The sequence below is a fragment of the Ostrea edulis genome, chromosome 5 (assembly GCF_947568905.1).
Source record: "Ostrea edulis chromosome 5, xbOstEdul1.1, whole genome shotgun sequence".
NCBI lineage: Eukaryota > Metazoa > Mollusca > Bivalvia > Ostreida > Ostreidae > Ostrea > Ostrea edulis.
This window is the reverse complement of record NC_079168.1, coordinates 90,615,456-90,636,085: the sequence shown is the minus strand read 5'-3', so window position 1 is coordinate 90,636,085 and position 20,630 is coordinate 90,615,456. Positions and strand designations below refer to the sequence as shown.

The 20,630-nt window shown below is 32.4% G+C and overlaps 1 protein-coding gene across 1 annotated transcript; it reads left to right on the top strand.

The window, feature by feature from the left end:
* The first annotated feature begins 9,149 nt into the window (after positions 1 to 9,149).
* Positions 9,150 to 10,052, top strand: LOC125649389 (forkhead box protein B1-like). Its single transcript, XM_048876914.2, has one exon. The coding sequence runs from the start codon at positions 9,150 to 9,152 to the stop codon at positions 10,050 to 10,052; it is 903 nt and encodes a 300-aa protein (XP_048732871.1).
* The last annotated feature ends 10,578 nt before the right edge of the window (positions 10,053 to 20,630 follow it).

Below are 20,630 nucleotides of genomic sequence, written 5' to 3'. Positions count from 1 at the left end.
TGTCGTCGATTCGAATACTATCGCGTGGACATGTATTTCTCCATTTTTAATCTCGTAAACACAAGTTCACGTCGTTCTGAGATGTTGCGTAATTTTCAAGTTCCATAGGCCCTCTATTAATGGTTTATATTGTTATGGCATAAATTGTTAGACAAGTTTAGTTGCCGGATTTTTATCATAACCCAAATATGCAAAAACTAATGATGTTCCGGTATGATGTATTGGTTTATCCATCATCAAGCACGTTTTCACAGCTTCTCCACGCCAGGTGGAGCTACTATGGTTTTGGAGTTGGTGCAAGCGGATCTTATGGCGGGGATACTTTAGTTTGAAATCGGTCATTTTTTTTTAAAAAACCCAAAAAAAACCCCACTATTTTATCTTTAAGAATTTGAACCAGCTCCTTTATCTTTATCTTCACAGTGGTGTGAAAGACACTCCGCTGCATATTTTAATTTTAATTGTTCATATCCATTTGTAATTGATTAAACAGTACTTTCCCCAAGACTATGTTTGGTTTATCCCCAAATACTTCCACAATGTGGAGGTATTCTCACAATAACGATACCGTCTCCTGGACAACAGTGTAGAGGGTAAGTCCATTTTGCAGTTAAGGGGTTCCATTTGTAACGTTGTTACATCAAGTACCCAGATTTGTTTTTTAAAATATTGATAAGGTTTTTTTTTATTAGATGCCGTTCATTTAAATTATTTGGGAAATGTGTTTCTCAACTATTTACAAGTATAGTACTTGGATATTGTGTGTTAAAACGTGAAACAGTGTAGCCGATAATATGTTGTAAAATGCGCGAGGTGAGTCGTGGTTCAACTGAATTGTGGTTCCTCCATTGGTGGGATGACTGCAAACGTGGTTCACTTATTCGCAACCATGTGACATTGACGCATTGAATATTAAAAACTTCTCTATTTCCGGTTTACTGTTATGATTTTTGAAAGAATTCATTCTCAAATCTTGACCTTATTTACATGTACCATATTAGAAACCATTCAAAGCATTGTGATTAGGTTCTGGGTCTGATTTTCGATTCGGCGCGAAGTCAGATTAAATGAAACTCAAGTAGTGATTGTCCCGGTCAGAGGTCCTGTGGAAGGCGTTGGCGTTGTAAAGAACCCTCACTGCTGTGGACCTTAGCAAAATTTGTGGCACTTCACTTTAAGCTGCAGGCGATGTTTCTATAAAAATGAAAAAATTCAAACAGCACACCAACAAACGAAACACCATATTATATGCTGTTATGTTATTAGAGTTGAAATAAATTTGATTGAAACAAAATGTTTATAAAAATCATATTTTGTGATAGATCTATAATGTCTGTAATCAAAGCAGAGTGTCACTGCGTTTTAATCATTAACTTTAACGTGGTACACAAAAATGGAGATGGAGCTGCATCATTCCATTGACGTCACATCAATTGGACACCTTTCTATTCAATACAGATCAATTCATTTATGGAATAAAAGAAACAATAAAACAGTCCGAAACAAGTCAAATATTGACAGATTAAGTCCAACGCATATCATTTCTTCTCAACCCCGTGCTGGAAATATCAATTTCTATTGAAGCCGATTTTCACTGCCTTTATTTCAAACGGAAACTAAACACCATGACAGCACTACAAGTGGATTATCACGCCAAGAGATGGCGGAGTTATGACAGCAATTACTTAAATGTGTGTTGATTGCTTCTTCGATTTACAATTAGCCTTACCAATTGCAAGGAATTATTTCTTGGGATGTGTAAAAGTATATTATCATAACTTCCTTTCTATCGAAGTTTGCAGTGTTCGGTGACTTCAAATATTCTATTAGACACAGCTATAAAAGACGTTATTGGGATACCACTACTTGTATTCTAAGTTACATCGTATGTCTACATGTATGAATGTTTATATGTACAGAACTGCACGAAAGTTTGTATATACAGTTCTACACGAATGTTTGTATGTAAAATACTATACAAAAGTTTATATGTACATTACTATACAAAAGTTTATATATACAGTACCATACAAAAGTTTGTATATACAGTACTATACAAAAGTTTATATATACAGTAATACTCGAATGTTTACTATCAAAAGTTTATATTTACAGTCTTATACAAATGTTTATATATACAGTACAACGTGAATGTTTATATGTACAGTACTCACTTAGCACAACGCTAATGTTTATTTGTACAATACTATATGAATGTTTATATGTACAATACTATACAAAAGTTCACATGGTCAAAGGTCAAGGTTTAAACTGGATATAGTAATATATTGTCTCCTATATTTAAAAAAAATATTAGATTGATTGACACCAAAGTTGACCAAACTTGGTATACTGGTACAGCATAAGAAGTAGATGACCCCTATTGATTTTTAGGTCGCATGATCAATCCACTCCTGACAAATGAAGATATTGTCTGCTCAAGATTTTGAATTGGTTATACAACTATCAATTAAATGATGCACGTGTATAACCCTTTTCAATTTTCCTCCATGGGGGCATATATGTTTTACAAATACCTTTGTTATATGTACAGTACTATGCGAATGTTTACATGTGCAGTAATATACGAAAGTTTGTATGTACAGTACTATACGAATGTTTATATGTACAGTACTATACGAAAGTTTGTATGTACAGTACTATACGAATGCTTATATGTATAGTACTATACGAAAGTTTGTATGTACAGTACTATACGAAAGTTTGTATGTACAGTACTATATGAATGTTTACATGTAAAATACTATACAAATGTTTATATATAGTACTATACGAATGTTTACATGTAAAGTACTATACAAAAGTGTATACGTACAGTACTATCCGAATGCTTATATATACATGTACAGTATTATAAAAATGTTACAGTACCACACCAAAATTTATATGTGCATGTACAGTACTACGCGAATGTTTATATATATACGGTGCTACACGGAAATTTATATGTACAGTATTACACGAACATACACATGTACATAATGCTCATGAAATATAGTCATGTTCTTCAACAATAGTGCAGAGAAACTATTTGTAATTTTTGCGCTTTATAAATGAATAAAATAATAACAATGTCAATAAATTATGTTAGTCCTTCATCGACGAAGTCGGAGGGGACTTTACGTTACACAACGTCCGTTTGTCCATCAGTCCGACAAAGCAGTTTTCCGCATTTATTTCTGTTCTAGCAGATATTTATAACAAGTTACAGATCAAGTTCTAATTTCGTCTCGGTCCGTTGATTTTTCACTCAGTTGTGGCCCTTGGACTTAGAAAAATAGCACGAATTATCAGATTTCCAGACCTTTTTTGTTGTGTTTGCAGATGTTCATTTGATATTTGGTTCATTGCTTTTCCATAACAAGTTACAGATCAAGATCGAATTGTTTTTTGGTCCGTTGATTTTTCACTAAGTTATTGGACTTGGACTTAGAAAATAGCTTCAATTATGAGTTTCTGGACTTTTTTTCCGTTTAATTGCTTCAAGATATTCATTTGATATTTAGTACAGTGCTTTGTCATAACAAGTTACAATATACAGATCAAGTTTAAATTATGTTTCGGTCCATTGATTTTTCACTACGTTATTGTCCTGGTTTAGAAAAATAGCATGAATTATCAGTTTCTGGACTCTTTTTTTGTGTTAATGAATGCTTACAGATATTCAATCGATAGCTGGTGCATTGCTTTATCATAATAAGATAATTATTATTATTATAAAAGACCAAGTACTTTAAACTGGTTCAATTACTAAGTGTTCAAAATGTCAAGAATTGATTAATTTAGGTAAATAATTGTATTTAGCATGTTTAAAAAGAGATATTTAATTTAGCTTTTGTTCTATTTATGTATACTCTCCTGTGTAATGTGTGCATTTACCATATTTATGTTATTCTGTTTCTGATGAGCCGTTTTGGCTCAAGGATAATAAAGAACTTGAACTTTATCATTACAAGTTACAGATCAAGTTTGAATATTGTTTCTGTCCGTTGATGTTTTCTAAGTTATGACCCTTGGACGTATGAAAAATAGCGTGAATTATCAGATTCCGGGCTTTTTTGCATTGCTTTCAGACATTCATTTGATGTTGTCATAACATGTTACAGATCAAGTTTGAATGTTGTGATTTTTCGCTGAGTTACGGCCCTTTGACTTTGAAAAAAATAGTGTGAATTGTCAGTTTATCGGACGTTTTGTTTTGTTGTGTTTACAGATATACATATGATAATTGATACCTTTTTAGTTGGCCTCTACAAAATTGATAATAACTAATGGAGTCACATCCTCACCAGCTTTTTTAAGTTTACATCCAAGTGTCCTATACCTGTAGAAAAGAGTGCTACACTCATCAAAACGTATAGTATATAATGAACTTCGAGTATTGTGGGAACAATGTATTTCCATACAATCTTAATATACAGCCATGTACTTCATCTTGAAGAGATTGTGTATACATATATATGATGCTTGTTTTGTGATAATAAAATGTATCGAACTTTTGGTGTGTTGGATTGTAGCCCCTAATACGTATATGTTAATAACAGTTATTGACCTCCTTCTAAACATTTTATATTGTACAAATGTAAATGTAATAAGATGCAACTTTGAAAGCAGGGGGAGAAAAGACATACATATACGTAATATCAATTTACCTTGCATTTCGGTAACAAGCTAGGTAACCTCAATTTGATCTTTAGAACACCGGAAGCTAGTTTAGAAACCCCAGGTAGTGCGTTGGGTTGATTAACAACCTTATTTTCCCCTTTTGATGTGATATATTTTCTTTACCAGAACCTGAAAATGAAATACAGGAACGATATCATGTATCACATTGGGGAACAAAAGTTCAAAATTTCAATTTCTTCAGCATTTTTTCGGTTCTGACGTCCAGCAGTTGTTGTGTTTAATTCTGTGGGTATAGACAGTGTTTAACAATATGAGAAATAACACCGTCCTTTCATACTATCATGCTTTGCCCACCTGGCGGTCATTTTAGTGTAATTGAAACTCCGCATCTTCCTCGCTCCCAAAGAATAGAAAAGACCCGTCAATATGTGTGTAAATAAATAAATGTATCGCTGTGAATTGTCCACATAAAGACATCTTGTTCATCAAAATAACCATCGGTGATTACTGTCTCAAATATTGAAATAGGCTTACAGAAATCACTTTAACTTTAGGAAAGGACAGTCCACACGAACACCTGTGTCTGATATTTTTTATGGACGGATCCCTGTAACTATTCAAGGTATCACTAACGACAAACATGTCATTTTCTGTTGGAATTCATCTGAATTAAAGTGATACATTGCATACATTCAGGTCCGCAACTCATTCAAGAGTTTATCAGCTACAATGACAAGAAATTACAAGTATGGCTCGACAAATGGCACATCGACACTTTCAATTTTATTTTAGAAAAGAAACCATCAAAGGATTTCCCTAAAACTTTTACATCCTTCATTAAACTTTCTACACATGTAACCTGCATTCCCCATTTTGTTGATGTACCACGAATTGAACATATTTATTCTCAATGTACAATTCCTAAATTACATATTTTGCTGCTAATATTTATAGTATATGTTTATGTTACTGAAGTTTTAGAATTCAGAGAATTTTTTTTGAAAACTTCTGAAATACATATTGTAAATGGAGTAAATCTATATTTTTATACACCCGATTTCATTTTCGGGTCATTGTTTTCGTTAAAATCAAAGAAAACTCCGATATCTACCTGCATAATGTTTTGTAAAAAGGACTTCAATAGATCATTTTATGATATCTAAAACTGTCATACTGGTGATAACTTTACACTAAATTTATCTAATATAGTTTTCAAAAATGCAATCCGTATAAATGTACAAGTATTCGTAACGGGTCGGTCGCCAGCGAGGTAATTGTGTTTCGTTATCCAAAGAAATGCTTAATTTATAGCAAAAATCTTTAAATTCAGAAAGACCCTGCATTAATGTAATCTCCTAATGAAACATAGCCGGGTCCATTATTTACAATGTAATGAAGCAGTTTGTGTGATGGTGTTGGATCAGACAATTGGATTGGAAAGTAATATTCTTTTGATCTGAGAAATGTTTTCTCAGGATCAGTCTCAGAAATTAGTATTTATCTTGAGCTTTTTTCTACATGTCTTGCACATAAAATGGAAACATTAACAATACCTTTTACAACAGAGTTTTGTCAGAAAAAATATTCTGGATTAAGAATGCAAATCTCAGAAATTCCTAGGATTACAAAAGTTCGTCGTTTTCAATTAGGATTAGAGCGGGTTGCATTAAGGTGTCTTATTGTCTGTCGTACATTCTTTATTTTTATGATCTTGTTCTGCTTATGGAAGTAATTCAACTTTCATCAAATATTTTTGTAAGATGCCATTATGATTTGTTTGATGTGCTGATATTTCCGTACGATTGTAATTCTATTTTGATGGGGATATTTAAATCTAATCCTATTCCTATAAGGATACATGTGTATTCAATAAGTATATATAAATATTTAAAAAGATAGGATGTATCGTCGTTGTTCCACTCTTCAAACATAGTGAAAGCTTATATACATTTATTCAACAAAAGATTGATATAATATCCTGCAGGATGACGCAGCAACTCGCATGCTGAATAAAGCATGTTTCCCCCGTGCTTTATGGTCCTTTCATACACCACCTTTTTTACTATATTTAGTGTTTTAGCATTTGTACGTGTTTTATTGGCTGGACTACTTTATGCTATTTGACTAGTCAGCCTGTTTTAAACTTTATCCAGTCAAATTGTATCTATTAGTCAATTTTCTGATTTAATCCTAGTCATTTTTAAAATTGTTATATGTATAAAAATATGCATATGCAAGTTTAGTTTCTCTAATCATTTAAACGATAAATTCACGCAATGGAATTCCTTCTTAATTCTTTCATATGGAATGTACAACAAAAACAAGATGCGAATTACCACAATTGTCTTTCCATTATTTGGGCAAAATTGTGGATAGAAATATCTTTACTTCCCATTCATAATATTTTTTTGTTTTCCTACATGTAATTCGGATAAAGTAGATGGTTTTGCTGTAAAGTAACATTAACTTAGTCTGTAGGAAGTACATCCGTTAGACTTCACAGACATGTATAACATAAATGAAGACGCCTGTTGAAAACTTCTAAATACTATCTAAGGGAATTGTTTTCAACAAATAATATGTCTACTGTATATTTCAAAGTAAACAAACAGATAAGGAGCGTACCATGACTGAGTACCTATAATAAGTACACTTGTATTACACATGTGCTATGAAAAGAAACCTTTTACTAGAATGTCCGTCATGTTTATGTAAATTACATTGGCAACACATGTCAGCTTATAGCAGTATCAAAGAGAAATGCAAATACGACTAGAAAACGTTGATATTTCTATATACTTCTTTTCATGTGAATATGTGAAGTGTATACTCAACTCATCTATTGTAGATTATGAACTTTCATCTAATATGTTAAAAATGGCAACATTTTTCACTTCAGTGAGTACTAATTCATCAAAAGCATTTGCTTGAACCTCAAATGAAAACAAATGTGTTTTTCGACAAATGAAGAGTAAATACTTTTAAAGCCGCACATGCTCGATACAAATGATTCTCTTAAAGTGAAAAGGATCTTCAATTGTCTCCCCTTGTATCTCTCACCTCATTAACCCGCAAACTAACGAGTTTTGAATTTGCTTTAGTTGCGGCTTGCTTCCTTTCAATAGGTTCTGGAAGAAAAGCTTATCCACTCGAAAAATCGTACGAAGTGAAGACAAATGTCAACGAAAATTAATATTTATTTAATGACAACAGTTTATTTGATCTTTCCATCATATTCCATTTCTGAGTGTTCTCCATTACTTTACAATGCAAATGTTTGATTTAAAAAATTCTCTCCAAGCCAAGAAGAGTGTAAATCCCTTATATCATTATTATCAAAATTTATAAATCGCACAATTTTACAAACAAAAATGCAATAAATAGAATTTTAAAGTTGAAAATCATGATATATTTGTTTTCGAATAGAATCTTAGCTTACATATATACTTATAAAAAATACTAAATATCTGCTTCCTTTACACAGGAAGAATCCATATCGCATTGCTTTTAGTGTTTGCGGTTATACTACATATGAAATATTCAAAGTGACCACATTACCCTACCTTTTGAAGAGAAACATTTATAAAATTTAAATATACAATATAAAAATATTTTGAATTCCACCTGCACACGTCTCTGAAAGTGAACTAAAAAAAAAGATCCTTAAACCCCTTTAACAATGCTAAACATCATGGGGCAATAACATTAAAAATATGTTTTGGATTTTGTGGAAAATCGCCCCGATTCAAATAAATATGTCCAGATGTACATGTAGCTTAAAATGAAATGTTTTAATCTAAGGGGAAAAAAGACTGGTAGTTTAGAATATCAATTTCAATAATTCGCTAATAAATATTAGGAATCCCCCGAAACCTATTGATATACTGTTCAAGTTATACAGAAAAATGAAAATGTGCTAAAACTTAAAACGTTGAAAATATATGCCCATCGAGGTCTAATGCTATGTCAATATTAGTTCCGAACAAAACTATTTAAGAGTCTTCATTGAAACATAACCATCATTCGTGTCTAATTCTCGCTTTATGTGAAGAGTCTGACAACATTGCTTCACAAACTCGATAAAAACGTTCCTTTCATTAAGATGAATGGTAACTTGGCCAATAAAAACGCTAGATTTCCAACGGTGAAAGGATTAGGTCTTGCTTATTTCAAATTCATTTATTATCCCAGTTTTAACGTTAAAGAAATGTTAAATCTTCCTCAAAATACAATGTCACGACCCTTGGTATTGGTCACGTCCGTGTTGAAAATTCATTGGTTGCTGGATGGGGATAATATTCACAAAATGAAGATATAACCGCCCATATATAGAGGGATTGACGTTTTATTGTCCCCGATACGGAATAACTGATGTTGATTAAAATGTAAACAATTCAGTATCGAGAGACAGTGCCTTGAGCATCATCTGCCCTTCGTAAAAAGAGGATAAACACATTTCAAGTGACTGAAAATTAATTTGGGTTTTAACCATTTAATCCCAAATGCCTCGACCGGGAAGGAATACGTACAATGACCAAAAGCCCCCTTATTCCTACATTGCACTCACTGCCATGGCGATTCAGAACTCCCCGGAAAAGATGCTTCCTCTCAGTGATATTTACAAATATATCATGGACAGATTTCCTTTTTACCGACAAAACACCCAAAGATGGCAAAACTCTTTGAGACATAACTTGTCTTTTAACGACTGTTTTGTAAAAGTTCCTCGCCGACCTGACAGACCCGGGAAAGGAAGTTACTGGGCTTTACACCCGATGTCAGGGGACATGTTCGAGAATGGAAGTTTTCTGAGAAGAAGAAAACGATTCAAAATGACATTTCGTTCTCAGCTGCCAGACAGTTTCAAACATTCGTTAGTGTTGGAATCTCGGATGTACCATGAGGCATCTAGAATGAATTTTTTCGCCATGGGTAACCGAGCAGTAACATCGCCAGCCAGACATCTGACAGGGCATGGAAACTCTTCCAACAGAAAACAACCATTTACAATAGAAAACATCATCGCTCCAGATCAAAAATCAAAAGCACCCCCTCTCCCTACCCCTGTGACACCAACAGTATTACCAGCTTTTGCAACACAATTTGCCAGTAACTTGTCATATGTGACGCCGTTCTCTGCAGGGAATATATTTTCAACACTAGCATCGGCTTATAAGTATAATTCGGATTGCGAGAATATTTTAAAATCTAGAAGACATACCGACTTTTCTATACCTTCACTGACGTCACTGCCTGTGAAACCGTCACCGGTGTCCGCTTTGAATTTGGTCACCACGCCAAAGAACTGTACAGTAGAACGAATGGACTACTCCCCGACGGGACCTTCTTGTTACACTCCCATGGAGTTGAAATCCCTTATGTGTTGTAAACAAGTAAGCACGTGAAAATTGTTTTTATTTAATGGAAACCATAAACATTGTAAATGGCTGAAGTAGACAGTTTTATTGCATGCTTTATTTAATATTATGAAAGCAAATGCTGGTGCATCATAAATAAATGTTATTTGAAATAAATATGCTTTGTTGTACATTTAAAATGATAACTTGAATTGAATCGTATTTATCCTGCGGGTTAAATATACGAATGTAAGTTGAATATATTTTCAAATATCAACTTCGGAATAAGAACATATGATGTTTATTTTAGAGAAAAATCCGATCCTTGTATTGTATAAAAGTATATGTTCGAGTTAAGTTTTAAAAAAAAGAAGGACATTTAGGTAATTTGTAAATATTAAATTGTACTGAGCGTTTGTTCATGTAAGTAAATTTAGATACATATAAAATCATGTTTAATTTAAAAATAGTTTCTTTAAGACGGAAGTAATGCGATAGATAAAAATACGATATTTATTCGGTATATACATACATACAAACATACATACATAAATACCAAGGATAACCCATGAAAGCTCGAAAGCTTATTTCCAATGGAGTCCTTTTGATGCTCGGATGTTTGCGCTAGGGGGTCATTCGATTCATGGTTTTGGGGGAATATATGAAAAAAGAATGTCTGCTTGTATTGCATAAAACTATACCAAGTAAATCACAGTTGGACATTTTGTGTATATGCATGTATATTTCATAGCAAAGAAATGTAACTATCACATATTCATTTGCTATTTAACAAATATCATAAACTTGCATACTGAAATAATCGATATTAACGACACTAACCTCTAACAACACATGAACAAACTATTTTTCAAAAATGATGAAAATGGACACTTAATCTATGTTGATAGAAGTAAACTGATTAAATTTCACCGAATGAAATCTTATTTTTGCCTTCCATTTTTCAATTATGTCTGATACAGTGGGTAAAGGATACAGAGATTTTGAACATCAATGGAAATTTACAAGCTCCTTAAAGTTTAGGAATTTGATATTTGTATTAATTACAACCAGAAATATATCAACCCGTGCATTGAATATTTGTCGTAGTTGAAGTGTCCTTTAGTTTGACGAAATGTTTCGTGTTTTGATTCCCTTTTGTAGAAATGACGGAGTGATAGCCTTTCAACGTAAATATATTGCTTTATTATATAGCTAATAAATAGTCTAATATAAAATCTCGCAAGCTCGTGTATTTTCACAGCCAACTCGTGCCAATATTCACCAATATAAGTTCAATAACCCTGTATTATTACATGTAAAGTAATGTTTAATTGAATAATTTTTACTCGATTAGGGAGTTTGGTGTAAAATAAAAATATAATACTTATAAAACCCATAATTTTATATTAGAACCAATGTTTTCTTTAGAAATATATTTTATTATAAGTTAGGTGTAAACTGTAATTTTCATCATCACTGCATAACCGTATCTTCCTTTTATACTGGTAAAATATCAAGATTTATAAAAACTAGAGAGATCCCAATGTCATTCTTGTTTAGGTTGTCTGAGATGTAGTTTTGATACTCGGGGATCTCCCCATTATAGGGGTTGTAAATAAGTTGTCAACTTCTTCAATCGTCATTAATAAATGACAAATTTCAACCAACAATATGTATTCTATTGTTAATTGCCAAGAAAAATAGCAAAGCTGCGGGACATGAGAAAACCGGTTTCTTCGAATAGTATTTTATATTCTTATAAAATTGGAGAGCATAAAATATATTATTCAAATAAAAGAAAGGCATCAAAAGTTTCTTAGTAAAAATCTAATAACTTTTGGGGAAAAAATCTACAGGAGCAAACTTAATTTCTTGTATAAGAAATTCTATACAAGCTGATAAAAAATGCAGATTCGAATAAATTCATATCAAATCTAAAAATCAAGAATCGCAACCTATGAACGGGTTGAGGAAAATCTGTATCGTATATTGTGTCACGTATCCAAATAATTAATCTGTTCTGCATATTACGGTTTACATTCACTTTATTTGATAGAACATTAGAAATAGATCCACGAATTTAACTGAAGTATTTTATGCAGTTTGATATGGAGAAGTAATGATACATGTACATAGAGAATAGAAGCTTTACAAAAACAGCATTTCAATTGTTGCTTGGTTTCAAATTTGGAAATGAAAAGTTATTAGTTTTACATAGTAATTCAATAGGACGTTTTACAGGTAATTTTTGCCAAAAAGAAGCTATTCTAGTTTCTTTGGTTACAGCGTATACAGTTCCGTTTGCAGTTCTGTAAATCTCTTTATGATAAATATTTGGATGAAAATCAAAAGAATATTTTTTTTGAAAATGATTTAAAATGTATTATATACAGAGTTGACCTGAGTCTGTTTTATGTTCGCCCTTTGCAGGGAAATCAGTCACACAAGCCTTTGATTTCTGGAGAGTCATTGTATCACACACTACCTTCCTCATGAAACGTTATTTCTTTCTTACTGTCAAAATTCTTTTGGTACTAAGTTCTGACGAATAAAAATTATAATTTTTTCTTAATTGAAAAAATAACCATTGAATTTCCCTATGTAGGTGTAGAACTATGAATGATGCACAAGGCTGTAACAATGCCTATCGTGACACGGGTTCAGAACTGTGTTTTTTATAGGTCATATCCGAAAGATCTGACTTTCACGTCTAATGCCGGGGACGAAGTCACTTATGTTAGCTGTAAATGTCTTGGTTTGACGTGGTCAACCCAGGACCTCCAGCACAAGCTGTAAAGGAAGCACTCTAACCAATACACTACTGCAACTGGTTGAAATTATAATTTCTTCATTAGCGATCATATAAGCATTGCAACGTACTTGTACATCAATCGTAGTTGCATCTGATCGGTTCCATTTGAATTTTCCACTCTTACACCAAACCAATTCCAGCTTATTACATTGTACAAGTAGTTTTGGTTGTTTAATTTGTTTGATTACTTATATATCTAATGAATGAAGTACAATGTGTTATATGACTTTTGGTTTTCTAATTATCAAGTTTGAATAATTAACCATCCTCTCCTTAGACTATTATACTTCTCCACAAGTGAAACAATTGAACAATGCGGTGTTTTTAAAATTTGTGTGTGTAGTACTACGTTAAATGATCTAATATGGTTTTTCTTTACACATGAAATACCTACGGTGAATATAATTGATGAAAACTACCATATTTGAAATTGTCCTTCATTGCATAATTTGAATGAGACATATTCAGCCTCTGAAGTAAATGTATACTGTATCGACAATACCCTTAAATATATACACATTTTTGGTCAATTTCACGTACATTCCAAAGGGTCAACATTAGTTTGACCTTATTACAAATATACAATCAGTTTATTAACACTCTGGATAAATCAGCCACTTCAAATACAAGTACCCTTATTGATCCATAAACTAACTTTATTGTTGCATTTTACTCGCTGTTGCTTGGGTAACATCAATGACGCATAACACCCTCCAAAGGTGCACAAAGAGTTCTGCAGCATTCCTCAATGGGTAGATTTGGCTGTTGTCTCAAAAGGCGTTGCTAGCAGGTGCCCGAAGTCCTAGTGTCAACAAAACATTTTGATTTCAAGAATGAAGCGTGGCAGGCAATACAAATCAAAATGCATGTGTTCTTTCACAAATTCAAAAGTTAATTTAGGTTTAAAACGTACATTTATTCTGCTTCATGAAACTCTTAGTTAGATAAAAAGATAGATACATGTAGATGCATGAGTCTTCGAGTTATGTTTTCCTTGTGTTAATTTGAATTCATTGTAAATTGTTTTCAATTAATTCGTTACAGAAATCCATTTCATGCATGCTTCATATAGTAATAATTCGACATAATCCATTTATATAAAAACCATACTTACGAAACCGACAATATGATGAGGAGGAAACGGAGACTAATTACATGCATTGTCATCACTCGAGATACATTGTAGCGTGCATACAACAAATGCAATATATTTGGAAGCTAAACAGCACATATCGGAATTGGATTTCCGCCAAGTACACACACATATGTAAATAATATAATAATATACATATCTTAAACTTATATATATATATATATATATATATATATATATATATATATATATTAAAGAAAATTATCATCGATCCACAATATTGTTTATAGAGTGTACACTAAGGAGGGCAGACTAAGTCGTATACACCTCTGGTGTGTCCAGGGGGCCGTGTTTGCCCAACTCTCTATTTTGTATTCCTTATAGGAGTTAAGAGATTGATCACTGTTCGTTCTCTTCACCTTTTATATATTCTATATAAATAGACATTTTTCAGTAATTTAAGATTTGAAGTTGTTATTTCACAGTTTGAATACATTTGGTCTATAACAATACCTACAATCGAGCAACTCTCTCTTATTTTTCTGACAAAGCTGTACATTTCAATCAACTTCGTGACTGAAAGATTTAATCCTATACTATTTCAAATCAATATTTAAAACTGTTACTGATGTGCATAGTGTACATATAAATGTTCATCGCTGATCCTGCTGAGAATAAACATAGCGTTGCGATCAGTACTAGTATATTTCAACTAAAATCTACAACGACAAGAGGTAAATTTATTGAATTGCAACACACATCAAATTCCCTTTTGGGGAGATAGAACCAATGAAAGATACGCGATATTCTGTTACTGAATCTAATGCACTATTAATGTCTATTGGATCACACGGAGCAGCCATTTGTTCCGATGTCAAGTCTCCCAAGGTGGCGGATTACTTTAATTCAACTGAATTCCCGAGACAAATTCACGACTTAACACCAAAGATAAATATTTTTACGACCAATTTACAAACAGCTACATGTGGGTAAACGAGTGTAATATGCAATATATGGTATACAAAGTTACTCAAAGTGTAATTTCAAAACATATCTATTTGATTTAAACAATATTGTATTCAAAGATACGTGCCCAGGAATGGGCAGTAGACGCGGTCTATTTTAGCCCTCATTTACATGTATCAATATTCGTATATCATTGAAAGAACTTTTACATTTAGAGCTTTTATTTACATCACACATATGCTTAAACTTATTTCAAATACTCAAAATTAACAATTGTTCAAAAATTCAAAATTTCGACCCGAAGAAAATCTGATAAAAAATCACTCTGGTAGAAAGACGGGTTGATATATTATTTTTGGAAACAAATTTTGGTAATTGATGATTTTAGTCTTTAGGTTTGACTAAAATATTGTCCAATCAACGTACATTACACAACATAAAACCTACCCGCTATTATATGAAAAATTGTGTGCATGTACAAAACTTTTTTTCTGATCTTAGATCAATTAAACACTGGGAATTTCATTGGGGTCAAATGTTTTACAACATGGTTGCCCAGTTTGGATCAATTGTAAGATAGTGCTTATCAAAAGTTAACTTATTTCTTAAAAGATTTTCGAAATTCCTTAGCTCAAACGAAGAAATTAAATTTCATCTGCTTTTGTCTAATAAACTATATTTTGACTACGGATAACTCCGTTTACCTGATCAAGATATAGGGCTCACGGTGGATGTGACCAGTCGACAGGGGATGCTTACTACTCCTAGGCACCTGATCCCACATCTGGTATATCCAGGGGTCCGTGTTTGCCCAACTCTGTTTTGTATTGCTCATAGGAGTTATGAGATTGATCACTGTTCGTTATTTTCGCCTTTCATTTATCGATATGGTTCATTGTATATACATGTACATTTCTTTGGTGTATATTTTTAAATAGAATGTTTCTTTCCCACCCTTTCATATGTTAAAAACAGATGCTTTCCATAATTTCATTTATGTGTACACATATGTTACATTACTAAAACAATCTTTACAAAGTCCCAACATTATCTTGATTAATCACTGTCTATAATAAGTATAGTCCAAGAATTTCATTGATCATTAGATGTCTTAATTTTTTTTGGAAACCTTGATTTCCTCGAGCAACTTTCCGTATTTGGTTATCAACAAACACAAAATAAATATGTGTCAATTTCCCCTCTACAACTTTAGATCAGAAACATGTATGGTTATAACACAGGTTTAGTATCAAATGAAATCTAACTGACAGATGAAAGAACTTTACAAGAGTTAATACTTCTGTCCGTTGACTGGTGAACAGGGTTACCGAGCCAACAATATGGACCCAATTTGTTACACGTCAATCACGTGACTGAGATCTAGACACAGTGAGCAAGTCGATGCCTCAGCGGAAGCAAAATATTGTTCCTGCACACCTGCGCAGTAACAAGAGAAAGCCCTGCTCAAAGAAGGAATTAAATGGATACAATGAGATGGCGGGGCACTTGAAGACCCTTGTCATTCAGAGAGAGTATTTCTGTCAGCGGCACTTTTAGATATCTATGAACTGTGAAAAGACTTCATGAATGCCATTTAATGTGCAATAATACTTGTTATTTTAAACATTTAGAAGTTGAGAATATGCGAGTTTTATATCAATTTCTTACGCATAGATTCCAGCGACATTAAAAAAAATGTACACTGTACAATGAATTAAAGCAGATTTTGTCATTACAATTATTCTAACATATAGATTGATAAACCGGTAACAGTAGCGTAGTGGTTAGAACACTCGCTTTGCAGATCACAAGTTCGATCCCATGAGGCTTCGTCAAACCGCTTTTGAGTTAAGCACCCAACATTTGAACCAAACGTCTTTCGAATGAAACCTTAAAAACATACATGTATGTGGCAGTAGGCGTTGACACGATCAGTGAGCACCTTGCATAGTCCCATTTGTGGTACTTTCCCTAGAGCTGATGACGTCTCTATATGAGTGAAAAGTCCACCAATGGGATGTAAACAAAACTCAAATAAAAAACTTTAAAATTTGTATTCACCTGAGGATGGATGTTAAAATCCAGAAAGCGCTAGTGATTTAAATATATTTTGGAACTGTAGATTTTCCTGCTTTTTTATTGAATTATTTTGACTGTGTGATATCAACTCTTTCTATTTGGATTATATATATATATATATATATATATATATATATATATATATATATACATGTACGTTTTAAATTACTTCTCCCAATTTTGCTATTTCTCCACCTCTTTTACTATTGTTAACACATATGAACAATCTGATTGATTATACCTTTTATAGTTAAATGTTTAACAACTGTTTTGTCGTTTTATCATTATTCCTTCTACATTAACATCACATTTCCTTGAAATAATCCGAAGGAAAATATAGAGTAGTTGTCCACAGATTTACGTAACAACAAATTGAACTTGCTGATAAAACCAATGCCATTGGAAATCAATAATCTGTTGGTTCCCCCCCCCCTTATTTTTATTTTAAGGAAAGTACATGGCTATTGGAAAAGACTGTCAATTATTTGTAGCAACTTTGCGTTGATGAAGCTTGTATGCACACCTGTCAGTAGAAAGGATTTAGACTGAGTTTTTCCAACTGACCTTCACCTTGCACCAACATACAACCTGTGCGCCAAGTTTCTACCAACTGGTAGATTTACAAAAACTTTAAAGATACAAGATATTTAAAATTTCAATCATAAATAATAAAATATTGTATTTCCTATCTTTAAATTGAATTACAATGTTTTCATATTTTTTTAATGAACTTGTAACATCAAGTACAGTATAACGCCGTGATCCCACTTCCTAACGACGTGTAGATCACAATATAAGAAATAATAATAATAAAATTTTTGGGATTTCCACGTTAAATTTGATTATTTTAATTTATTTTTGAAATGCACCCGTGGCAGTTTTTGAAATGGGGCTCATATTTGAATCCGTATTGTGGCCAATTATCACAATATTTCGACGAACAAACCATTAGAATTAATTACAGGTACTATAAGCATAAGATATACAAAATGCATATAATTTTGTATACTCTGAAAACATGCGATGTGTCCTCTAAAATTGTACCTTTCAAAGATAAAAATATCAATTTTGTTAAGTCACTCTATATTTTCACAGAAACAACAAGCAACTTCTAATGGCGTTTTCGGAAGAAGAAAAAAACCGAAAGCATAAAATAGAATGTCTCATGTCAGGAAATGGCGCGAAATTGATGTGACATTTATTGTGGTTTTGTCACATAAGAATTAAATTCTGATTTCAAATCAATTGTCTTTTGAAAACATATATAACATGTAATTTTTGTTTTCACTGGTACGCAGTAGTGCAAAGCTTCACAAATCTTATTAAGTGGTATGCATTATATTTGTCAAATATTATGAAGCTTAGCAATTGAATGACGTCAATAAAGAAAATAATTGTGCAAATAGTGATGAAAGGTCGGTCACCTGAGTATTAGTTGAAGGACTATGAAATACCGGGATATATAATAAGTTTCTGCATATCTATGCTAAATTCTAATCTTCAACAATAGTATAAAACAAGATGTGTTCTAAATTGCAAATACATCAAAAGTGCATATACTGAAACAATACTAGTGTGTTATTAACACTGTTTGACTAATGTATTTTGGCCCTGCCCTGGAGTCGGAACCCTGTGTTGCGAAATTCACAACTTTGGTATATTTCTCTCTGCTTCTCCTTATGCATTTAGCTTTTCTTACAGATGTGCGGTTGAAGATATGACTTTTGAAAATTTGTCACGTTTTGGTAGTTTTGATCTCGCTCCTAAGGTCCCAGGGTACATACAGGAGTCCAGAAATTTACAATTTATGTCCCTCTTGTCCTAAAGATGCTTCATACCAAATATGAAAAGAATTGAAATGGTATTTTCTGTATCAAGAAGTTAGAAATGTTCAATTATTAATGGACGACGGACGATGCACGGCGACGGACGCATACCGATAGCAATAGGTCACCTGAGTGACTCGGGTGAGCTAAAACAAAATACTTGTTTATAATTCAGAAAGCTGTCAGAAATTTTTAAGATCTTTCATAAAGCATTTCTCACTTGTTTATACTTAACGGACTTTACTTTCCGCAATTTTGAAATAGAAAAACCCATACATGAAAAAACATTCTGGCATTCCGTAGTTCAGTTTTTGGTTTTGAAATGTCTAATGAAAAAACACAAAGGATGAAGTGAAAATATCATTTATTATCATGATCAAACAAATGACGTTATAAACCAAGTTTAAACCAATGACGTAATAGACCAAACTATACAAAATTAATTGGCTGGAACAAATTGATACAAACAACCATTTACTAAGGAATAGGTTTGCTAATAAGCAAATAATTTACACAAATTGATCCCAGCCAATATACACTTTTTAAAAACAAAAACAAAACAACAACACTAACATAAAAAAAAAAGGTGGCACACAAAAAAGGTCACAAAGCAACGTAATTATTAAACTGACTGCCGTTTTACCTTCACCAGACTGAGACGACACCAGCAAATGACATAATAAACCAAGTTTAAACCAATGACGTAATAGACCAAAATATATGCAGTATCAAAGTTAGACTTGTGGTCAGACTACTGGTAATGGCAATATCCCGGCCGGAATGACAGAATTGCATTCGGCTATATTTCTGGATTTAACAGTTTGTAAATGGGAACGTAAGTAATGCACATTTAACTGTCTGGAGGGTATATGAGGAAAAACAAAGTACAAAAGATGAAACCGGTATAATCATACATTGATGGAAATGTATCAATGGCGATATGTAAATTATCACTTATTCCAACGTATACACATTACCTCATATATCACACATATTTAAACTGAATCTTTCTGCTGTTATATATTACCTCATATACCACACATATTTAAACTGAATCTTTCTGCTGTTACATATTACCTCATATACCACACATATTTAAACTGAATCTTTCTGCTGTTACATATTACCTCATATACCACACATATTTAAACTGAACCTTTATGCTGTTACATATTATCTCATATACCACACATATTTAAACTGAATCTTTCTGCTGTTATATATTACCTCATATACCACACATATTTAAACTGAACCTTTATGCTGTTACATATTATCTCATATACCACACATATTTATACTGAATCTTTCTGCTGTTACATATTACCTCATACACCACACATTTTTAAACTGAATCTTTATGCTGTTACATATTACCTCATATACCGCACAGTTTTAAAGAGAATATTTATGCTGTTACATATTACCTCATATACCGCACATTTTTAAAGTGAATCTTTATGCTGTTACATATTACCTCATATACCACACATTTTAAAACTGAATCTTTATGCTGTTATATATTACTGTACCTCATATACCACACATATTTAAACCGAATCTTTCTGCTGTTACATATTACCTCATATACCACACATATTTAAACAGAATCTTTCTGCTGTTACATATTACCTCATATACCACACATATTTAAACTGAATCTTTCTGCTGTAACAATATTGAATGATTCATTTAATACAGCAAATTATGCAAATAATTAGCAGGTTTGATTTTCAAACTATTAAATTTTTCATCCATCTTCTTAATTGACACTGAACAATTTTACATAGTTATTATTCATTCTCTAACATAAGGAATATAATCTTCCTCTGTCGCTTTATTGAATTAAA